Source organism: Acipenser ruthenus, chromosome 5 (assembly GCF_902713425.1).
Source record: "Acipenser ruthenus chromosome 5, fAciRut3.2 maternal haplotype, whole genome shotgun sequence".
NCBI classification, from domain to species: domain Eukaryota; kingdom Metazoa; phylum Chordata; class Actinopteri; order Acipenseriformes; family Acipenseridae; genus Acipenser; species Acipenser ruthenus.
Genome location: NC_081193.1, coordinates 76,343,325 through 76,365,953, shown reverse-complemented (window position 1 = coordinate 76,365,953; position 22,629 = coordinate 76,343,325). Strand labels below are relative to the sequence as shown.

Below are 22,629 nucleotides of genomic sequence, written 5' to 3'. Positions count from 1 at the left end.
TTTAGTTTCAAAGAGGATCTGGATTTTAAGGTGTCTCCCAGAAAGAACCACTTTGGCGTTGTACCATCAGGTAAATAATGAAATGAAATGAAGAGAAATAAATATCTTCTTGTATACACACACGCACGCACACACACACACACACACGTTCGCAAAGACCAAAGGCTTTAGTGAAGGAGTTTGATATTAATATAAATAATACATCAAACACAATATTAAACATTGCTGTGATTAAACACACAAATATTTTACTGTGTGTGAGAGCAGTGCCAATAAATGCTGTGAACTTCTGCGAAGAATCTTGCTGAGTAAGAGCTGCCTCTGCCGGAGATGTTTACTATGGGAAGCAGTACAGGTGAGACATGAAGGACCATGAATTACACAGAGATTTAGAAGAAATGATGCGTCCTGCTTCAGCAGAAAGAGGGGTGTTTTAAATTAGGATGCACACAGATTTTGCAAACTAGGACCCAACTTTATTATTATTCGTGTTGCTACTAGTTCCTACTGTAATAAAAAATGGGGAGGACCAAGTTTGCCCCAGTTGTGTCTTGTTTAATTTAATCTTTACAGGCCTGATCCTTTTTATATAACTTGGTCCATTTTGTAGATATCAAATCTTTGTAAGGCTAGTCCCTTTATTCTAACTTGTGCGTTTATGAATATGTGAAATGTTTATGGACGGATTTGTTTTACTGATGGGATGAAGTACCCTTTTATTTTACATACAGTATACAGCTATGGCCAAATGTTTAGCATCACCTAGAATTTCAAGATTGACACATAATAAAAAATAAACTATATGAATATAATTTTAGATCTTTTATTTAACATCATGTAACCAAAACTACAAAATGATATCGCAAAAGACTACCAGAAGCCATAATAGTACAGTATTTCAAGCCACATTTTTCAATTTGTCAGTTTTTCTTGAAGTATATGGAAAACAGAAGCGGTATGCAATTCAGTATGTTAACGTAACATTATTCAGCAGGTTTCATTCGACTTGATGAAGCAAAATGAGTTAATTCTATAGGGTGATGCAAAACTTTTGGTCATACCTGTATGTAACATGTTCGAAAAGAAACAGACTTGAAAGTCAATCTAAATGAAGATTTAGCCAGTTTTGCTGGCTACTGTAAAAGAAGTGACAGTACCTAGGGGATGAGATGAGACAACCAGTATGTCCTTTTAAAAACATGCAAACAACAATATTATTTGAATTAGATAGGTGTAAAGTAAACTTTGCTAGAGAATGGCAGTGTAGAAGGAGTTTGTGGTGCCAGAGGTTTCATAGATATTTTAGGGGGGAGAGGATTGTTGCTTAAAAGGACTGATTTAGAAATAAGTTTGTTTATTTATTTTTTATTTATTGTTTTTTTTTTTTTTTTTTGCAATTGCCAATTATTTTTTCTTGTTTTCTCCTCAATTTGGTAAGTCCAATCATTGTTTATTTCAACCCGGCCCACCGCTGCCACCCCCGCGCTGACTCGGGAGGGATGAAGATGGACACACGTGTCCTCCGAAACGTGTGCTATCAGCCGTCCACTTCTTTTCACTCTGCAGGCATGCCATGCAGTCACCTCAAAGCTGCAGAGGACCACGCAGCTCTGGGCAACTTACAGGCAGGCCCGCAGGCGCCCGGCCAGTCTACAGGGGTCGCTGGTGCGTGGTGAGCCTTGGACAACCTGGCCGACCTAAGCCCCCCCCGGGCGGTGCTCGAGCAATTATGCGCCGCCCCCTGGGAACTCCCATTTACGGTCGGCAATAGAATAGCGTGGACTCGAACCGGCGACATCCAGGCTATAGGACGCATCCTGCACTCCACGCAGAGTGCCTTTACCGGATGCGCCACTCGGGAGCCCCTTATTTATTTATTTATTTATTTTTAATCGAGTGTTTAAAGTATTTTTGTGCTTTATTGGTAGATCTTTTGAATGGTTTAAGAAGTTTTAATAAACAGATAAAGCACAAATTCCTGCTTGTCCCTTAGGGGTGCAATGATTTACAGTGTATATTTCTTTACATGATGTATCGTGATAGAGGTTTGTATCGTTTGTAGCGTACTACAAGATCCAAAAGCACAACATAGCTCACCAAATGTTTTTTTTAAACGCCTGGGGTATGAAAACCATTAGAGCAGGCAGGTCTGTGTCAAGTCCATCACAATGTCACCAGTTTCTTTTTTTTTTTGTTGTTGTTTTTTTGGCAGTCCATAGCTTCAGTAGAGATTTAGCCCTTAGTTGTGAGGGTCAATTGGCAGCAAGAGAGTGTAATGAGAAGAAGCCAGGAACTGTGTTTTCTTCCGGAGAACACCCTTCTAACAATGGCAGAGTATATCCGGGGACCTTAGGCAGTCATAACACAGTTCAAGTTGCATGTGGTCTGTGAGGGGCCCAGGGTTAACTTCTTAACCCATACCATTACCATCACCCACACAGCATCTGTGGTATACAGTCCTGCCTCTCTCTATTTCACTATCTGACATTATCTGCGTATCAAAAAAAATGTTGAAAACCGTGAATTTGCGAAGGGCCTCTTGCAGAGGAAAATATAGGACAATTTACTCTCCACATGGCCTAACATGTAATTAACCAAATGAATAAGTTAGTGAATAATGGGACATATAATAACCCGATTGTGAAGAGTGAGTTTATACAAGCATGACAGGCTTTCATACTGAATCTGCTGCAATCCTTTCTGCGATAGTCTCTCTTCACACACAGAGCTAACCGCTGCGTGCGTGGAGCCCGGGCAGGGGGTCGGTGTGGAGAGGGCTGAGCTGAACCTTCCCAGGGGGCCACTTGGTTTCCTTGCCTGGGTTTCCTGAGGAGCCAGCAGCTGTGACAAAGCTGCATGTTCTGAGCAGACGAGCAGAGCTCTGGGTCCTGATCTCTTAACATACAGAGCATAAAGCTCTAACAAATCGCAGGACATGCATGACAGCACCACCGCATCCCCACCACTGCAGATTAGAAGGGTTGTGAGACAGCTGGGCTGGCCTGGCCTGGGCTTCGAGGTTACAATGTTAACACCCTGACCTCATTGCCTTTCACATGTAGCTGGATCTGCTCCATACCAGCACCGCAGCATGATTTTCTAAACATTTAAGCTTTAGGATTAAACCCGTCTGAACTTTGTTAAATTGAAAAAGTTTGTAACCAATCCAAAAATCCAGCACAAGAAGCCCTCCGTTAGAGCGCTGTTACTTTTTTGCAATATAATACAACATTTATTGTCGATGAGACTGCATCTGTCTAAAATGTATGTGTTCATGGAAAGACCTTTAAATAAATATTGAATCAATGATGTCACACTGCACACACCCTACTATAAAATACTACCACTGATCTCTATAGTTGGCATGCGTATCTTTTGACAGCAACTAAACTTTTTGCAAAAAATGTAGTTTTTGGAAACAGGAAAACGTTTCAACTGTTAGCTGTTGAGATCCCTGAGCTGAGCCCTGGCGCTGTGCTGCTGCTGCTGCTGCTGCAGTCTGTTTGAGAAGGCATTGTTTTGAAGGTGAACCAAACAGAGACCACAGTGTCTTTGGCTCCCTGCCGATCTCAGTATTAGGAGCCGAGCCCATTACAATGGAGCCTGGATCATTTCACATCTTTTAACCACACAAGCCTGTCTTGATGCTGTGCCGTTTTCTTTCACTTCATTCCAAAAAAAAAAACAACACTTCAGTTCCGGACTTACAAAATCCGCTTTGCTTTTTCTGTGCACAAAATAATAGGTTTTACAAAACAAGCAATATGCAAACATCCACTGTGTGGGAATATAAAAGAGGAAACCTGACCTATGTTATTATTTTCTACAAGTGATTTAAAGTACATTAGTAACACATCACATGTAATTCATAACATTTCCTAAGAAGCACGCAGGCTGCCAAAGTGCAATTGCTTTACAGTGGAATGATCCTGTCATTCTCTCTGAAAGCAAAGGTGTGTTGTGATGGAGACCTGTGTGTGTACGTATGTATCTCTCACTGTCTGTATTATTGTAATGCAGCATCTCTCTCTCTTGCTCTCTCTCTTTATTGTAATGTAGTGTTTCTGTGTGTGTGTTTGTATTTTTGACTTTCTGTATTATTGTAATGTAGTCTCTTATTGTGTGTGTGTGTCTCTCTGTAATTGTGTCTGCCGCTCTCTGTTATTGTGTTTGTGTCTCTCTCTATTATTTTAATGTAGTGTCTGTGTTATTGTATGTCTCTGTGTTATTGTGTGTCTCTGTTATTGTGTGTCTTTCACTGTGTATCGTGTATGTGTGTCTCTGTTATTCTGTGTCTTTCTCTGTTATTGTATGTGTCTGTTATTGTGTGTGTGTCTGTGTTAGTGTGTGTCTCTGTTATTGTGTATGTGTGTGTGTCTCTCTTGCTCTCTGTATTGTGTGTGTGTGTGTGTGTGTGTCTCGCTCTCTCTGTTATTGTGTGTGTGTGTCTCTGGTACTGTGTGTGTCTCTCTCTTGCTCTCTCAGTTGTGTGTGTATGTGTGTGTGTCTCTGGTACTGTGTGTCTGTTTGTCTCTGTGTGTGTCTCTCTCTCGCTCTCTGTTATTGTGTGTGTGTCTCTCTCGCTCTATCTGTTATTGTGTGGGTGTGTGTCTCTGTGCTGTCCTCCCACAGCCACGCACCCCTCACTTTAACACTCTTTGAAATTGTTTTTTCCCAGAGTTTTATTTGACAGGATGAGCGGTCCTGGATTCCTATACTGGTAATCCGTTGCTGTGATCTGCGTATTGACAAGCCCCAACTTTTAACAAGCGCCGCTTTTAACAGACAGGCCTGCCTTCACTGCAGCCAATTAGTCATCATGGGGGCTTTCAGGTCTCCTTTGTGCAGCTTGTTAGCGAGGAGTGGGAGTCCGGCCGGATCTGCTAATCCACCCAGGAATTTGAATCAGGATAAAGACAGCGATTCACTGTCTGTGATACTGCAAAGAAAGCCAACGAGACGCAGTGTGGTGCTGAGAGACGGTAGATCCTGTGGTAGGTCCCACTTCTCCTGAAACAGTCCCACACATTTCTAATTTGATTCCCATTTGACTCCTTACTTGTTCAATATCCTGGTATCCCTGATATCAGGGATATTAGAGTATTATTTTATTTATCAATGTGTCTCACAAGTGGTACCCAATACTCAATGTGATACTGCTTTTGATATTTGTTGCTTTTGCGTTATTGGGGTCTCCATCATAGGGAATATTGGTGGGATACAGACAGCTGGCCTTGTTCTTGTCTTTTTTTCTTGCCATGCTACTGGGTGCAGATTATGAAGACTGCAATGATGAAGATTACTAATAACCCATAACTATAAAACACTCAATACCACCGAATTTAGAAATACAGCAGAAACTCAATAAATGCCAAGGTGAATGTTTCTTTGAAGACAATGAGAAAGACTTCCAGTTGAAACAGTTGCCATTGATTTTATTACGTTTCTTGTATGAGGTAGCCTCGCCCCTGTCTTGGTGATGGGAACACAGGCTTTGTGCTCTCCTGGTCCTGTTCAGCTCTCTAATTGCCTGTCCGGGGATCGATGCTGCCCCTATCAGACATATTGCAGATGGTGCAGAACCTCTCTCCGTGCATCGTTTATCTCAGACCTGGTAATTGCTGTGTCCCGTGACCGGCGATTGTTCAGCTCCATTAGCCGTTTCCCTCAAGGACGGAACTAATTCACAATCTGAGCATCGCAGCACAGCAATCCGTTTACACCTGGGGCCAGAACTCAGCACAGACCAGGGGGCTCCCAGAATATTGCGCTGTTTTCATAATTGACATTTCTGTAAAAACCAAGCTTAGAGGAGAGACCACCATTGAAGAAAGGCTTGCAGCAGCTTCAGTATAAAAGTTTGTTCAGCAGGACATTCCATAGGTCCTACTGCAGAGTTCTGATTAACAGCATTGAGCCAGTGTTTTTGTAAAATACCAGCTAGTAGGTACAACATTGCCAAAGCTGCATCTCAATTCAACTGTTCGTTTTCCAGGTGGAAGCGCTTAACTTCCATTAAAAAAGCTTTTATGAAGACAAAAAAAAACCTAAAAAGGAGTTGCAGGACTAACGTTTTTGTGTTTACGATATAACCCCGCTCACAGATGCTGCTGTCTTAGAACTATTAAATACTGATTTACTGCCAATTTAGGACTTACAAAATCCCAACTGATAATAACAGCCTCTGATGTAGTCCATCAGCATGTAAATCGATCCGTCGTTTTTAGTTTAGTTTATAATTTAATGAAAATTTTGCTAAGTGACTACATGACTGATTGTGGTGTCACGGTTTTGACATGAATTCTGAGGTGCCTCAGGTATGATTTTTCAGAAGAAAGTATGGTGGGGCTGTGCTTATGATGTGTCTGGTGCTCTCATTTGCTAGAATGTTGTATTCTGCACATTATCATTAAGTCTACGATTTTGTCACGGAAATCGTGAACATCGTGAATTTGAGTAAAGTCTGTGAAATCTTGGAAATGGATGTAAAAACACATTTAGTTAGGCCCTTCCTTTATTTCCTTTAAAAGTGCAGCATGTCATGCACTGAAAATACAAACCTGCGAGTATCTTTAAATTGTTTGGTTGTGTATGCTTGCAGCAGTTACGTGTAGCTATGTAGGTCAGTGAATGAGATAGCTGAGCAAGCAAGCATGTAAATGGGTGACAGCGAAAATACAAAATTGTGAGTGAGCTGTTTTCTGTAAAGACAGAAGAACAAATGCATCGGAGAACAGACTTTCTTTACAACATGCTGTTTCACAATCGTGGAAAACAGAGATGAATCAACACTTTCCCGTATTTTATCTGTCAGAAGAAACAACCGTAAATTGAGATGCGTCAGTCTGTCTCTGAGGATGCTTTATGAGATTACAGATTAATGTCCAGTAATGACACCGGTAAGACTTTCCAAACTACATTACTGTAGAATTTGTTCATTCTGATCATTATATTACCCTTAACATTGAGTGTGACTTGATGCAAGATAAGACCAGTTTCATTCTGGTGTTTTAAATCATGAATCCACTCCAGTTAGAACTCCAGATTTCAGAGAGCATTCCAGCACATCCTATTTTACCATAAGGGACGTCTCGTGCACAGTAGACTACCCACTGACATAGATAAGGACATTTACTATGTATCGTGCTGCTTCGTGTCTTTTTACCAGCGGACCTTTATCTCTGTACCAGACTCTGAGATTTGGCTGCAAGCCATTCGTGTTATTTAGCGCAGATGTGATTGTTGCATTTATTTATTTATTTATTTATTTATTTATTTATTTATCTGTTTTATTTGTATATACTGTTGGCGTGTGTACCAGTGCTGTGGGCAGGTGGTGTAATTGTCAGTTGGTATTTATACTCTGCAGTATTCTGAAAGGGACCGGGCAGGTCTATAGTCGTTGATTTAATCTACCCTCATAATGATCGCCACACAGTCTCGCTCCTGGTTGCAGAGAAGAAGACAAGGCAAGGCAGGCTAGATATATGGATTGGGAACTAATTCTCATTTTTAACGTCATACCTCTGTAAGATTGACTGTCTGGTTTAACATCTCACTGCTGTAAGCATTGATTATGAGGCTCTATGGCTAACTGGACTGAACAAGGTGCAGAAGGTGCATGCACAGGTAGCTACACTTTGTAAGAATGAGTGTGATTCCAGAGTAATGTTGGGCATAATAGTATTTCACTAACTCAAACCACAACCCTGATCCTTACCCTTGGTTAGGGTTAGGGTCTTGGATTGTTTACATCACACATTCTGTTACCCCCTCCTTGCATTTGGTTACACAAGCCAGAGATAATCAAGTACAGCAGTGCAAGAGGTTTACAGAGTTTCTCTAACGGCATGTAGTTCCAGCTCTCAAATACATTCAGATTGAACCTTTTAAAGAGTAAGATACAGATATAATTAACTAATTAACTGCAGTGCACTTTCCTAACTGCGCTTCCCATTCCCCTCACTGTGATCTCTCTCACGCACACACTGCATCGCCTCCATTGAGAGGTGGAGTTAGATGTCAGTCTCCCAAAAGCCCAGACCTAAAAGCTGCAGAGTTTGAATAGACAATATATCAGAGATAATTAATTACACATGTCATAAGCAAATGTTTCCGTGTTTAATTAAACAGGATTGTGATGAGACTGCACCTTTAACTTAAACTCACCTCTTATGTACAGACTTTCTGGGGATGAGGATTGTTGGACTGTAGTTTAACACTTGTTCAGCTAACAAGCTGAGAGAAGTTGTAGCGCAGTAAGCAAGGTTAGCTCTGGAGACTTGCATTAACACATGCATGGAAATTGACCTTTGGACCGCAAGACTCCCAGTTTGTCTTGGTTATTAGGGAGGCTGGACAGTGGGATGTGTTTGGGAGCACTGCACCAGTTAACAAGACTGATAATTTAGGACATGGGAATATATGAATGAATGAAAATGCCAAAGCAATCGCAGTGATGGGATTGGGGAGTGATGAATGAAACTGCATACTCGGACCCTCTTGTCCTCTAACAAACTTTTGATTTAGTCTATCAGCTTGGAAATGGATTCACCTTCGATTTTTGTAGGTTTGTTTATGAATTAAAGAGAATTCCTTTATGACAGATTGTTTGTTTATTTTCTTTTGTTTTCTTTTATTTATTTTTTCCTTTCTCAATCATAGTAGAAACTGAGTCTGGTTCAGCTGATGTCATGAGTGGTGTTTGCTCGTGATGTGTCAGGGCGTACAGCACATCAAAGTGGGGCTCTGATTTGCTGAAAGCCCCTTTCTCAGTCTATTGTATTCTGTACATCATATATTCATTGCCAAGGAATTCGCCATTCCCGTCGTCTCAGGCTGCTGATGTGTGGAGAGTGTTGTTGAAATGACACTGTGTTGTTCTGCAAGTTTTATAATAATTAAAATAATAGTAAATAATCAACATCGGTTTTGAGTGATGGTGGCTGTGCACATGCAGAGACTGGAGTTACTGTGAAAACCTGTATCAATTATCTTCACGCCACGACACCAAGTGCTAATAAGAGCAGTTTGCAGCCATTTTACAGTGCTCTCATCAGCCTGCATGAGCTCTAAATTAGACACATTGTGAGTACACTATAAAAAGGTTACACACCACTTTTGCAGTTTTCCCCATGGTTATGCTATGCATTTACCATAGTTTGCCATGCTTTTAAATATGCTTTACCATACCTCTCTATGCTGTACCAGGTTTTCAACATGCTGTGTTCTACTTTGCTATTATTTTACTATGGGTTGAGGGTTTAGGGATGGCGTGAGATGTCTGCTGCAGTGCAGTTTTATGCGCTCTTCTCAATGTTGTGGAGTAATCACAGGCAGCTGGTTAGTTTACTGTACAACTGGGTGGGGTGCTGTTTGGTCACAGACATTTCATGCAGTTTGATAAGACGCGGGCACCTGTTCATAATTTCAGCACATAAATTTCAATATCTTGGACAAAAGATGTAGAAGTAGTATTCATCATCTACTCTTATATTTATTGTTATGCAAGATTAGAATTCTAATTTATACTATGCATATGGGTCTTCCAGAGCGTGTTTTTTATAGTCCAATAGGCAGCTTGCAGCAGTGTGACATCACAATAAATAGTGGCTTCGTCGTTATGTGTGATGTCACTTTGCTACAAGCTGGCCACTGGAATATGAAAAATGTGTACAGATGCTCCCAGTGCCCCAAGCATGGTGGGAATAATGTCTTTAAAAGTCAACCAGATCTCAGTTTAAACCCTGCTGTTACTCTGCCCGTACTGTAGTGGAAACACAATCACTACTGCAAGTCTCTCTTGATTACTGACCCATGGTTTGGAAGTCAGAGGCATGCACTCTCAGTGGATTAGCTTCACTGTTGCGTGTTGAGTTTTATATAGAAATGCAGCTGCTGGTCAGTAATATGTGACTCTTTGGTCCCTTTTGTAGCAACAGGGCTCTTGAATCGGCAGTAAATCATTGAGCATTGTCTGAACATTCCCCATACAGCAGTCTGGCACCGAGAGAGGGAGAAAGAGAGATCCGTTCTAAACACAGCTTTCTCTCCGTAACAAATCAAACAAGACTCAATTATTTATGGGCTTGTGACATTGCAGACCTCTCCCATGTGCTAATGTGCCCTGCTCGAGTCTGTATTTAGATTGAGTAGGGGAAAGGGAGAGAGAGAGAGACAGAGAAAGAAACAGGGAAAGGGAGATGGAGAGAGAAACAAAGGGGTAGATAAACAGAATGAGAAAGGCATTAGTCTTAGCACCCGCAGGCTGTGGCAGGAGAAAATCAAGTGGGTTTGTTTTACCTCACTACGGCACAGCGACCCTTACTGGTCAGAGGCAACATCTACTACTTTATTGGGTTAGACAGTGATACCATAGGTAAAAAACATAAAGCTTTGTGTTTAAAGAATAGTAATGAAATACACTGATCAGCTGAGGGGATTGTACAGTTAAATACCCAGAGGGCCTCTCTTTTTATCCCGTTGGAGCATTGCAGGCAGTAAATGGGGGTATAGAATGGCTTTCTATTTGTATTGCCGATGATGTGACTGTAAAGGTGAAACCTGATAGGAATTGGTATTGTGGTGATTGATACCTCGCAGTCACTTGCCTCTCGGGATGTGAGAAAATGAATGCGCTTACAAACAACTGATTGTCTGTTTTAACAAAAGTGTCTGCTGGTGATTTGTGTTTATCAACAGTGTCTTGCTGTTCAAAAAAGCTGCAACCCTTCTAATTTTGTTTTTAGACCTCACATAGAACTTGCAGGGGCATGGACCTTGTATACTGATGTAAGTCAGGCATCCCAGGCAATATCATATCATGTTAAACCGTCAGGCATCACAGGCAATATCATATCATGTTAAACCGGGCGGCCTCATCCTGTTGACTATCTGCACCACGCATGAAAAAGATCTCTGTGCTTCAAGACATTGCACAACTGAAGAAAATAGAGACATTACCAATATTAACAATTGTATCTCTGATTCCTGACTTATGGGACACTGAGTGTAAGAAAGAGGAAAAGAGTTGAGTGCTAATGGAATAATTTGTAACAACTAACCATTGGTGACGTCTTCTGTGCCCTCCAAAAACATAATAATGAACTCTCTCATGATTATTACTATTATATAGAGAGATGTAGCAAGAATGAGCGAGACAGCCGGGGTCTCGTTCCATTAAAGCAAAACATTGAAGAAGACAGAGAGTTAAAGTCAAATCACACAGGCAGGCACCGTGTCCAAGAAGCGGGGCGTCACAAAGATCAGAAAAAAAAGACTGCAAAACAGATAAACTTCTCGTTTTAGCTAGTTTGCAGGAAATAAAAAAAAAAAGATATTTAACGGCAGTCTGAAGTATTTTGTTTCGCAATGTTTAGTTTTACTATTAATTAATATTTATTAAAGATGGCAGCCCACTTTTTTGTTTAAAAAAAAAAATTAACAAGCGTTGTATTTATGTGAAGATCACAACCGAGAGTTTACAGTAACATACGATCTGTGTTCATTTACATGCTCGCTCAGCTACAAAATACAAATCTCATTCACTGACCTGGGCAAGTGAAAAGAACTCCGGAATACATGGTACTATTTCCATCACAGTCTGTAGGTGGAATTTGACATTCTTTCTTTCTCTGGTTTTAAAGAACCTCCTGCCAACGCATCTCCTTCGGTCCCCATTAATAAATAGGTTATTCTTAACTTTGCTGACTGAAGTTTAATCCATACAGTGCATGTGTTTATGTTGTTTGTGATTGCATTCTCTTTCCAGGACCCCCTTGGAAAATGAGACCTAGGCCTCAGTGGGGAAATCATCTGGTTAAATAAATGAATAGATTCTGCAAAGCGAGTGTGTGTCGGAGAGGTCTAACTTGTTGTTGTTGTGTGTTTTTTCAGGTATATTCGCATCGTAGGCACTCACAACACTGTGAATAAGGTGTTCCACCTGGTGGCGTTCGAGTGCATGTTCACAAACCGGCCCTTCACACTGGAGAGAGGCCTATTGGGTAAGATACACGACACAATAAAATGGGTCTCAATTGATCTGCAGTTGCTCGCCTGTTTTGCCTTGCACTTTGAATTAATGCATGGATATCATGGTCCTGGAGTATTATTATTTGTTTATTTAGCAGACGCCTTTATCCAAAGCGACTTACAGAGACTAGGGTGTGTGAACTATGCATCAACTGCAGAGTCACTTACAACTACATCTCACCCGAAAGACGGAGCACAAGGAGGTTAATTGACTTGCTCAGGGTCACACAGTGAGTCAGTGGCGGAGGTGGGATTTGAACCGGGGACCTCCTGGTTACAAGCCCTTTTCTTTAACCACTGGACCACCACTGTTGCCCTTTGCTGATGATGTCTTTCCCTCGGAGTTCCATGCCGACATCACCTTAGACACCGTTGCTCGTGAAACATCAGCAAGTTGAGCTGTCTTGGTCACTGCAGCTCTTGCCAAACGTGCCCCGACAATCACCCCTGTTTCAAAGTCACCGAGGTCTCCTCTTGCAGCCATGCTAGCCATAATTATAGGCAACCAGGCCTGTCCAGCATTTTTATACATGACCCTAAGCATGCTGGGATGTTATTTGCCACACCTGTGTGGAAGCCCTTGCTTTCAGTATACTTGGTGTCTCTCATTTACCTAGGTGTTTCCATTCTTTTGTCCACTACCTATATATATATATATATATATATATATATATGTGTGTGTGTGTGTGTGTATGTGTGATCTGAAGGGACTAAATGTATGTGTACTATATAGTATTTAAATGTGTATCATGAACTTATTTTTCTTAATCATTACCCGAAAAAGACCCGGGTATCCGGTTCCGGATTTTCTACCCATGCTGACCTGTATTATATATATATATATAATATATATATAATATATTTGTGATGGTAATACTTTTGACCCATATATTATGTATGTTTATATATTCTTATGTTTCTTCAAGTATAGGCAAACATCTGTTTTTTTTCTCCAGTATCTTGATTCTCCCGCTGAGCGCTATATGAGGTTTATGTCAGCAAGTGTTTTCTTTCTGTCTTCTGGGCCTGTTTTCATTTTCCTGCTCTCTTTTCTTTGTTTCTTCGAGATCTTCTGTTATTGGAATGAGCCTTTCTGTTTGAGTTGCTGTCATTGCTTCGTCTCAATTGGTGTTTTTTTAATAACATTTTTCTTGCAACAGTGCAGAAGAAAATTGGCTGCGAACTGTTTTAAAAGCTTCAGGAAATCATGATGATGTTGGAAGGCATATGGGATATTAAAGAAATATATTTCTGTATGTACTTCTGTATAAACACAAACTATACAAGGATATAGTCCTTGCAATAAAGTGTGCTGTTACCATGGTAACACAGAATACAAGTCTGTTTCTAACACAATCATAGACCTGTGCTTAAATCAGATCTCGCGTTCATGTGAGTTTCTCCACGGAAAGGGTGATGTGTTATTGTGTGGTTGGATATTAACTGATTCACATCCCAGAAGCACAGAGGAAACTGCTTGGTTACCTCCCTATTCTAACTGTTTTGTTAGTTTGTTAATAGTTTAGTTTCCAAAGTTTATTGTTACTACATTGAATGCTGAAGTCTATTTAACCTACCAACCCCAGCAGTTTCTTGATATTAAGCGGATTGTGACATTAACCAAAGCGGTTTTATCAGGAGCTTCTTTCCATTGCTAAGGGGTTATGAGGCCCCTCTTGTGTGTGTGTGCCTGCACTGGTTTGTTGCTTCATTATGCCCGTCTGTGGTGTTGCTGACACGCCTCTCTCCCTCTCCCTCTCCCTCTCAGTGGCCTCAGAGAATGTGGCAACAATCGCGGCCTGTGCCAGTGTGATTGAGGGGGTGAGCCGGAGCCGAAACGCCCTGTTGAACGGAGACACCAAAAACTACGACTGGGACTCGGGGTACACCTGCCACCAGCTGGGCAGTGGGGCAATCGTGGTGCAGCTCGCACAACCCTACATGATTGGATCAATAAGGTAAGGGGAGGGGCAGAGTGGGGACAGACGTACGTGATTGGATCAGTTAGGTGAGAGAAGGAGCAGAGAGGGCACAGCCCTGCATGATTGGATTACAGTGCTGGCAGGGAGTGTCAGCAATATGCTACTGTAGATTTAGAATGGCAGTCTCCGTCTCTTCTCCTTCACCTGGACTGGATTGTTAGCTGTGAAGGGGCCTGTACTGTAGCTTCAACAACCCACCTCTCCCTCCTGTTTCTTATCCTAACAGGCTTTCCGATCCACATCTGTCGTCTTGACATGTATTTTAATTAGTGTAACAGTTTTATTGTATGCCTTTGCCCTTGCAATACTGCATGTCTGCATGCCTCTTGTTGTATCTGCGTGTGTCTGACGGTGTGTGTGTTGTAGTACTGTACTTCCTGCATGTCGGCGTGTGGAAATTAGCTCCACAGAGCTGTTTAAACCCAGCCCATGAAAAATGCATGCAATCAACCAGGCTAAATTAGCAATTAATTCAGCAGCGTTCTCGGAGATGCTTTTAATTCACCATTGTTCATTAAACATTCACCTTGGCACTTAAAGCGAACCCTTAACACGTTCTTTTTAGGAGCTGCTGTATGGGGCTGAGCGATGTGCCCATTAAAACTTTACAGACCTGCCACTGTAATCACTCCACAACAGGACTGCCGTCAGTCCAGATATATGTGCATCCAGTTTAAATTACAGTTTAAAAGAGCCATCACCCAAACACTGCTGGGAGGTAGGTGCTTCCACTTCATCAGTGCCTAGAGAAAGCGCTGGGCTGCAGTGTGGAGCGTAGTGGGTTTGAGTAGCTCAGTGATTAGAGTGCTGGGCTGCAGTGTGGATGGCAGTTGGTTTGAGTAGCTCAGTGGTTAGAGTGCTGGGCTGCAGTGTGGATGCAGTGGGTTTGAGTAGCTCACTGTATAGTGCTGGGCTGCAGCGTGGAAGGTTCTTGTACAACAATGACATCTGTAATTTATAGAAAACAAACAAGATGAGACGACCACAGCTTTTCATTGAGACGAGAGCTCTGAAAGAAGACAGTACCGTTTGGCCTTGGCAATTTCCTCCTTTAAGCAGAGCATTTGCGTTATCCTTTAGAATCCCATTTTTATGAAGTCAGCCTTTTATGAAAGGTTTCAAAGTTCAAGACAATATTTCTTTGGGCAAACAAAACCATTTTTTCACAGTAAATGTATTATGATAGCTACTTGCTTCATATAAGTTATTAAAGGCCCATAGATTTCAGTGGTTAATGAACTACACAAGAGGACAATCCTGCATTAATATGTAGCTGCTCTTAATGACTGGCTGTGTGTGACGACAGGCCTGGCTGTCTTGAGGGGACCAGCACCTAATTAGCTCTGCTGTTCTCAGAGAGGGGATTATAGGCGACTGTCCAGGAGAGATCCCAGCTCTCCTGTGCTCAGAGGAACAGGCTTTTTAATGATTCATTTGTGAGGGAAATCAAAGTGCAGGAGAATAAACGCAGCAAATACACCAGAGCGTTTACACACCCTGCTGCTCTTCAGTTTCATAGGGACCTGAGATAAACTCACTCTAAGTTTGTCCTGTTTCATCTCTGTGACAGTGGAGATGCAGTGTTTGTGTACACCCCTGACAGCTTAGCGCTGTGACTGACAAAACATGTGAATTGATTTCACGTGGTTTTAGTCTCACCTCTGAGCTGGTAAATAAATAAATACATATAAAAAAAGGTAAAAACTATACCTATATAGACAAACGTTTCTGCTTGTGCCTTTTTCAGTGTAGTAGACAAAATATGATCTTATCGTTTTAGAATTATCAAGAGTTTTTTAAGTGCATATATATATTTAAAAGTAGATAAATGAGAAGCAGCACATTTTCTATTCCAGCACTATAGATTAAACTGTAGGTTGCATCTCAATCAGCTCTCCAGCAAAACTATATTAGAGCACCGTGATAATGCAGTTGAGATAATGTATTTGAAAGACTTAATTGTCACTCAGATAAGCCCTAATCTTAATCACTTGCATCATTTTTTATTAAAAAGCAGAAAGGGGGAGGGTGGGGGGAGAAAGCACATTTGGACTAGAGATGTGATTATATTAAAAGTGATATGTTGCATTGCTGGGCTGTGTTTGTGCGATTTTATAATCAAAGTGATATGTTGCATTGCTGGGCTGTGTTTGTGTGATTTTATAATGAAAGTGATCTGTATTTGATATGCAGGTTGTTGCTGTGGGACTGTGATGACCGGAGCTACAGCTACTACATTGAGTTCTCCACCAACCAGCAGCAGTGGACAAAGGTCATCAACCACACAAAGGGTGGCTGCAGGTCAGTGCCCTCTGTTATTTCCAGCAAAAAAAACCCTCCACACGGGGCATTACGGCCAGGCGATTATAAAACAGATGTAAGCACCACAGAATCAAGACAGAATTAAAATAGAACCATGTGTCTGGCTTCCTAAGTTCAGTAGGAGACTAAACACACAAGTTGCATATCTAAGCGATCTGTGTGGGGAAGAGTACATGTTTTTGAAAATCGCCCACTCCCTTCAACTGTTTATATCTCATAAACTGTTTGAGATACCAGCTTCATATTTTCACTGTTATGGAAACCGCTCAGGTAAAATCTAACAGTACTCTTCACTTTGAACTGTGACCTACCATTATTTTCAGATATATTCGCACACTGGTGCAAAATGGGCTCCACGCATTTTTTGTCATTCCTGAAATGAGTTTGTTGTATTACATAATCCTATAGTGACAAGCAATATGAAGTAGGCTGTCACCAAATAACACTACTTTGGAATATTATCACACGGTACAAGAAAAATGAACCCCTTTGCCTTCGCTGCATGTTAAAAGCTGTGTGCTAAAGGCATCGGTGAGCTTGACCTTGATTTCTGGCAGTATAGCTGCCACGTTGATACAGAAAGTTCCTGACCGGAAACCTCAAGAGGCAGAACACGAGGAGATGAGTTCCTATCCTGTCATTAACTTCCTGTTTTCAAAAAATCCAGATATCACTGTAGAGAGCTGAGCTTTAATAATCCCTCCCATTGCAAACCTGTGTGACGCCCTGAGATACCAGAACACAACCCCCAGTGTGGTTAAAGGTCAAAACAATGTTGAAGCATAAAATACTAATTCAAATTTAAATGCAAACAACAACCGTATCGGTTCTGTGCAAGTATCTCAAATCGTAATGCAATCTGCTTCAGATTCTAACTCTTATTATACCAGGATGGTTGCCCTCAGTGGAATGGTATTTGCATTTTGAGCTAACAAGTTCCATGTAGAGAAAGCCGCAATTTCTTTCACCGACACTGGCGGATGCACTGACTGGCTGGCTCTACACTGGACAGATTGTGTTGTGTTAATGGTCTTGCAAAGCCATCTGGACAGATGTGTTTTTCTAGCTGACATTTCTCGTCTGCAGCTAATCAGAGCCGATTCTGGTGAGCACTTGCTTATGGAGAAAATGGCTGCAGTCAAGGGCACTGATTTGAGGCGAATTTCCTTAATTAATTGATTAACTGGAGTGAGCGGCTCTGGCTTTAGCATTAGATGCTGATCCAACAGGCTTATCTTGGTTCGGTTTACCTCGAAAGAGAAACCTGAGAAATAGGACAACGCAGCCTTGAGTCCAGCTCTACATGACTGGAGTGTTAGAGGCAGTGTGTTTCACAGTGGGTGAAGAATAACATTTAATGCATCAGGAGTTTTGTACTAAAGCAGGGTCGGCTGTTGCAGGGAAAAGGGAGTTTATTTCAAACGGATGAAGAACAGTGAAAGTATACAAACACTATAATAAAGCAACTGAAATGTTCTTTTTTACATGCATACTGTATTGAAAACTGATTGTTTAGCACAAGCTATTCTGAAAGTACCAGAATCTGGGACAATATACAGCTGGCTGTTCATTCATCCCTAAAGACAGACACATGCACAAACCGAATTTCTAAAAATAAATCCCAACTGTGTGTACAGCTAGTTTGAGAGATACTAAGTTTAGTTTCAGCTGTTTTTGTTCTCTCTGGTATCCTGTGCTGGCAGGCTGTGTTTAATAATGAGCTCTTCCAGGAGAGGGAGAAGCTGTCACAGTATTGCATCTGTCGCTGCACCCAGCTGTGCTCTACCTCTTCCTGCCCTTTTGTGCTTTCCCTGCCAGGATAAGCAGTCACACCGTTTCAGAAGCAAGGAGTTTGTCTCTGTGCTGTACTTATTACTGTATATAGGCAGATAGAGCCCCTCACCTTTAATAAAAGAATCCACTCTCTGTTTAATTTGCCTCACAAGACAGAGAGACAGACACCATCAGGCTGCAGCACTACAGGACAGTCTGTTGATCAGTCCTCTTCTGGAAATTTGGGATTCTGAGAGGGCTTTTTTTTGTTTTGGTGGAGCAGGAGCCTTGAGAGTGAGCAATAATTGTCTAAATTAGTTTGGCGCTTTAAATGAAGCTGAGCATAGTTAAAATGTAATTAAATATGACAGGCTCAAAGGATGTAGGCATGACTCTTGAATACTAATAATCAATTACTGTAGCGCTTGGGGGGCTGGCAGCAGAGAGCGTAGAAGAGAGGATCACAGAGGAGTAGAGTAGGTGCGTCCACATTGGGCTACGGGACTGGGACTGTTGCTAGGGAGCTATACAGCTACCAGGACTGGCACAGAACTTTCTAATGCCTTAGGTGGGTAAGTGTCATTGCTAAGAATGCAGAGCGGCACATTTTTTCTTTTTCTTTAAATGTAGTCGTGGCCAGTGGTTTTTACCCCGGTTTTCTCCCCAATTTGGAATGCCCAATTATTATTTTTATCCCGGTTCACCGCTGCAACCCCCCAGCAACTCGGGAAACGGAGGCTGAAACATGCGTCGTCCGAAACATGTTCCTGCCAATCTGTCATTTTTCGCACTGCGGATCCACAGCTTAGCCACCAGACCTATAGTGCCGGAGGACAACACAGATCTGAATGGCTCCACTGCAGACCCACAGGCGCCCTATCAGCCACAGGGGTCTCTGGTGTGCGGTGAACCATGGATTGCCCTGCCAACCTAAGCCCTCCCTATCCGGGCGGCGGTCGGCCAATTGTGCGCTGCCCCCTAGGATCCCCCGGTCACGGTCGGCAATGACAAAGCCTGGATTCGAACCTGCGATCTCCAGGCATCCTGCAATCCACGCGGAGCGCCTTTACTGGATGCGCCACTCGGGAGCCCCAGAGCGGCACATTTTGATGCTGTTCTTGTGCAGACACTGCGGTCTGTGTACAGTAATTTACTTTTATGAGAGCAGCATCCTTGTGAATTTAGCTGCAGCCATGCTTGGTTCACCTCAGTAATCAGTGTCCTGTATCATCACGTGGTGGATATCTAACCTTGGCACTTCTGTCCCTTGATGGTTAAGGATTTAAACCCAAGCAGGCCCCCAGAAAAGACCTCGCCTCCAGGTGGAGATGTGTTGGATTACCTTACTTTAACACAAGGTATTCAAGAGTAGCGCTTTATCAGGGTCTGTGGAACCAGCTGTCGCATGTGTCTCCGCATCATGAATCTTCTGTTTCTAATACGCTTCACACTGGACCCCTTTGAACCACTCTTAACAAGCATTAATCTCTTTGCTCCAAGAAAAAGAGTTGGGTTTATTGCATGTTGTATGTTATGGGCAGAGCAAGTACATCTGTACGGTTGATACACTAACACCAGTTTGCAGATCAGTGACGTTGTAACCTGGTTCTGAGTGGGTATGTCAGAAATGCACGTTCAGGGGGTTGTGCATTCCTCCTGTGCCAGTGTCTTGTTGCTCTGGCGCGGAGCTCCACTGTTCTCTTGCATCACCGCACCAGCGCCGTGGTGTCTCAGCTGGCAGATGGCAGAGTCTCGATGTGTCTCCCGGTGCTATTTTAAACAGCAGTGATGCACTTTTAATCACTGCCCTGTCCCGCTTGCGTTGCCCACTGCTGTCACACCAGGGACTGAGAGATGCTCATTTAACATGCTAAACATGGCTTTGATTGGCATGGAAACGTGCACACTTTTAAACACTGCATGTCCCCGCCAGCTTGCGTTCTGCTATCCTGTGATCTCAGGAGTGAAGCAGAGCTGACCCTGGACTAAGGACTTGGATGAGAGACCTGGTGGCTCAGTAAGAGCTGTCTTCAAGCCAGATCACAAGCGAAACAATGCCCAACCACAGTGTATAGGGACGGAGCAAGCCCAGATAGGTACGGTAAAGCATAATGAAAAACACAGCAATCCTTGCTAAACTATGGTAAAATGCGTAGTATAGCCATGGGAAAAGGGTTACTGTGGTAAACTTTTATAAGGGAGGTGCTGCCTGTAGGTGAAGGAAAGCACTTGAGTAGTCCTTGTGGGTACTGACTCCTTTTACAGCTCACTGTTGATCTTCATGTCTGTTTTTCCATAAGCTTCTGATTGCATTGCAGGGATGGGAGCCTGAAATGCTCTGAACATCATATTTCCATATCTCCTGTCTGTAGAACCTTAACAGCAGGCTAGAAACTAAGCCACACTGACTGAATAATTTGGTTGTCTCCCACAAAAACACAGGCGTTACATTCCTGTTTGGCAAATTCACAATAATTGCGAGCTATTGACAGCCCCTGAAATCAAAACGTTGCCTTTTATATGTGTGAGAGGATTCGGAGTAATAGAACAGGATTGCCGACCCAGGAGACAGTAAACATTTTGGATGATGGAAAGGGAAGGAGTGTCCTGGTTGAGTAATGATTGTGTTTAAAAAATAATTTATATGCAGCAATATGTAGGGCACAAGAAGCCACAGCAATAAGTGCTGTAAAACCATATGTTGTGTTCTCGTCTGCTTTCACACCGGGATCAAACGTTCTCTGGATCGCTGTCTTAGAGAGGGTGTCTTTAAAACCAGCCACTAGGAGCCACTCATCTACAAACTGCATCCTGATTATAATGATAAGCCTCCACACACTCCATCAAAGGTTTCAGGCTCTTTGAAAACACTGGCCTGCTCAGGTCAAACCTTTCAGCTGATTTTCCACTTCATCAAATAAAGCCTATTTACCTTGATCTTTTAACACCTGCTAAGACATTTGTGAAAGGTTGCTTTAAGACTTAATGGTATTATGCACAGGCGTCTACAGGAACTTAAACTACACGGTGCCCACAAAATAATTCCAGTAACTCTTGCTACTATTCAAGTTTAATTTTTTTGCCAAATCGATGATTAATATCAACGTTTATTTTTTGAGAGAATGTACCGGGTTTGTTTTTTCAGTTCAAACAGAGAATGGGTGAAATCAACCTTTGTGCTTTAAAAACTGCTTATGCTATTGTGTAACCCCTTTATTATTCAACATGCAACAAAACCATGGTTACCAACATTATAATAGAACACCATTTTAATTGAAATAACTTTTGGTCACAGCGGAGCAATACCTTGTATAGATAAAGATCCTACAGAATTTTAAAAAATGGTCTCAAGTAAACCGCAGAAAACACAGCATATAAACGTGTATTACACAGACTTTTATAGCATACATTTACTAATAAATAATAATATGCACAGAACAAAACAGATAGTTGAACAGAACTAACTTGCACGTATTCAGAGTCTGAGCTCCGCCCCTCCCCTGCTTCAGCACAACTGAACTCAGATACCATGTTTCTAGGGCACCTCCCTCCACAAGTAGCATTGAGCAGAATTGCTTCAAAACACAGAGCATGCATTAAATCATGAGGGAAACCAGCACCAGATTCTTGTTTTTTCCAGCATTTTCACAAAGCAAGCTTCCATTGTACTTTTTAAAGACAATTTCTGAGCGCTATCCTTCATATTTGTGTGACCTTGTGGTTGCATGTGTTAAACTATTCTGTTTGCCTTTGCGGTGACTTCTGCTTTGCACAGTTACATATCAGTTTACATACCAGAATATTTTCTTCATCTCCTGTCCCACGTTTCTTTACAGTTTTCACTTCAAAGTCAGGGTATTCTACACAATACTCATTTAGTCTTTTCCTCTTGCACACCATTTTAAATCTAACATGTAACTGTCACTGTATATATACACCTTATCGGTGCAGGTCTTGATGATTGACAGACATTTAAACGAAAGAGAGCATTCTAACGCTGCTTCAGTCAAAGAGATCTGTCAGAACAGGGTGACCGACAGCGACCCCTAGCCATTCAGAGCAGAATGGAGACGGGACAGACAGTAAGTATAAAAACTACACAAACCAGAGAGGATTTCTAAATTATTATTTTTGGTAAGAAAATAAAAAATAGCGAGTGGTTTTACCAACGTTTATCTATATAAATCTAAACGTCAAATTCCCAAATATTTTTTGGGAATTTGACGTTTAACAATACCGATTTAATATCAAAAAGCAGCAAGCCTACTTTATATATATTGCTATCTGCTATCAATTTCGTTGGTCTAAGATTTTTCTATACAACAAAATGCACACATTATGGAGAAATACTTTTTTTCTGGAAATGTAATGCAGTTGCTTCAGTTCTGTACTTCCTGTCAACTTCGTAAAGTCGCATGAAGGAATTAAGTCGCCATTGAAAACACGTTAGTCATAGAAGTAGTGATTTCTACTCAAATGTGAGCCAATGCATCTAGCTTCTGAGAGTCTAAGTTATTTT

At 41.8% G+C, this 22,629-nt stretch overlaps 1 protein-coding gene across 2 annotated transcripts in view; it reads left to right on the top strand.

The window, feature by feature from the left end:
• The window catches only part of LOC117403086 (BTB/POZ domain-containing protein 9), a 68,396-nt gene that overhangs the window by 27,235 nt on the left and 18,532 nt on the right, over positions 1-22,629 (top strand). For both annotated transcript variants that reach the window (XM_059024534.1, XM_034004996.3), the window contains exons 7-9: positions 11,896-12,005; positions 13,802-13,991; positions 16,209-16,316. In XM_059024534.1, coding sequence (XP_058880517.1) covers positions 11,896-12,005; positions 13,802-13,991; positions 16,209-16,316 — 408 coding nt within the window. The remainder of the gene's footprint in view (positions 1-11,895; positions 12,006-13,801; positions 13,992-16,208; positions 16,317-22,629) is intronic.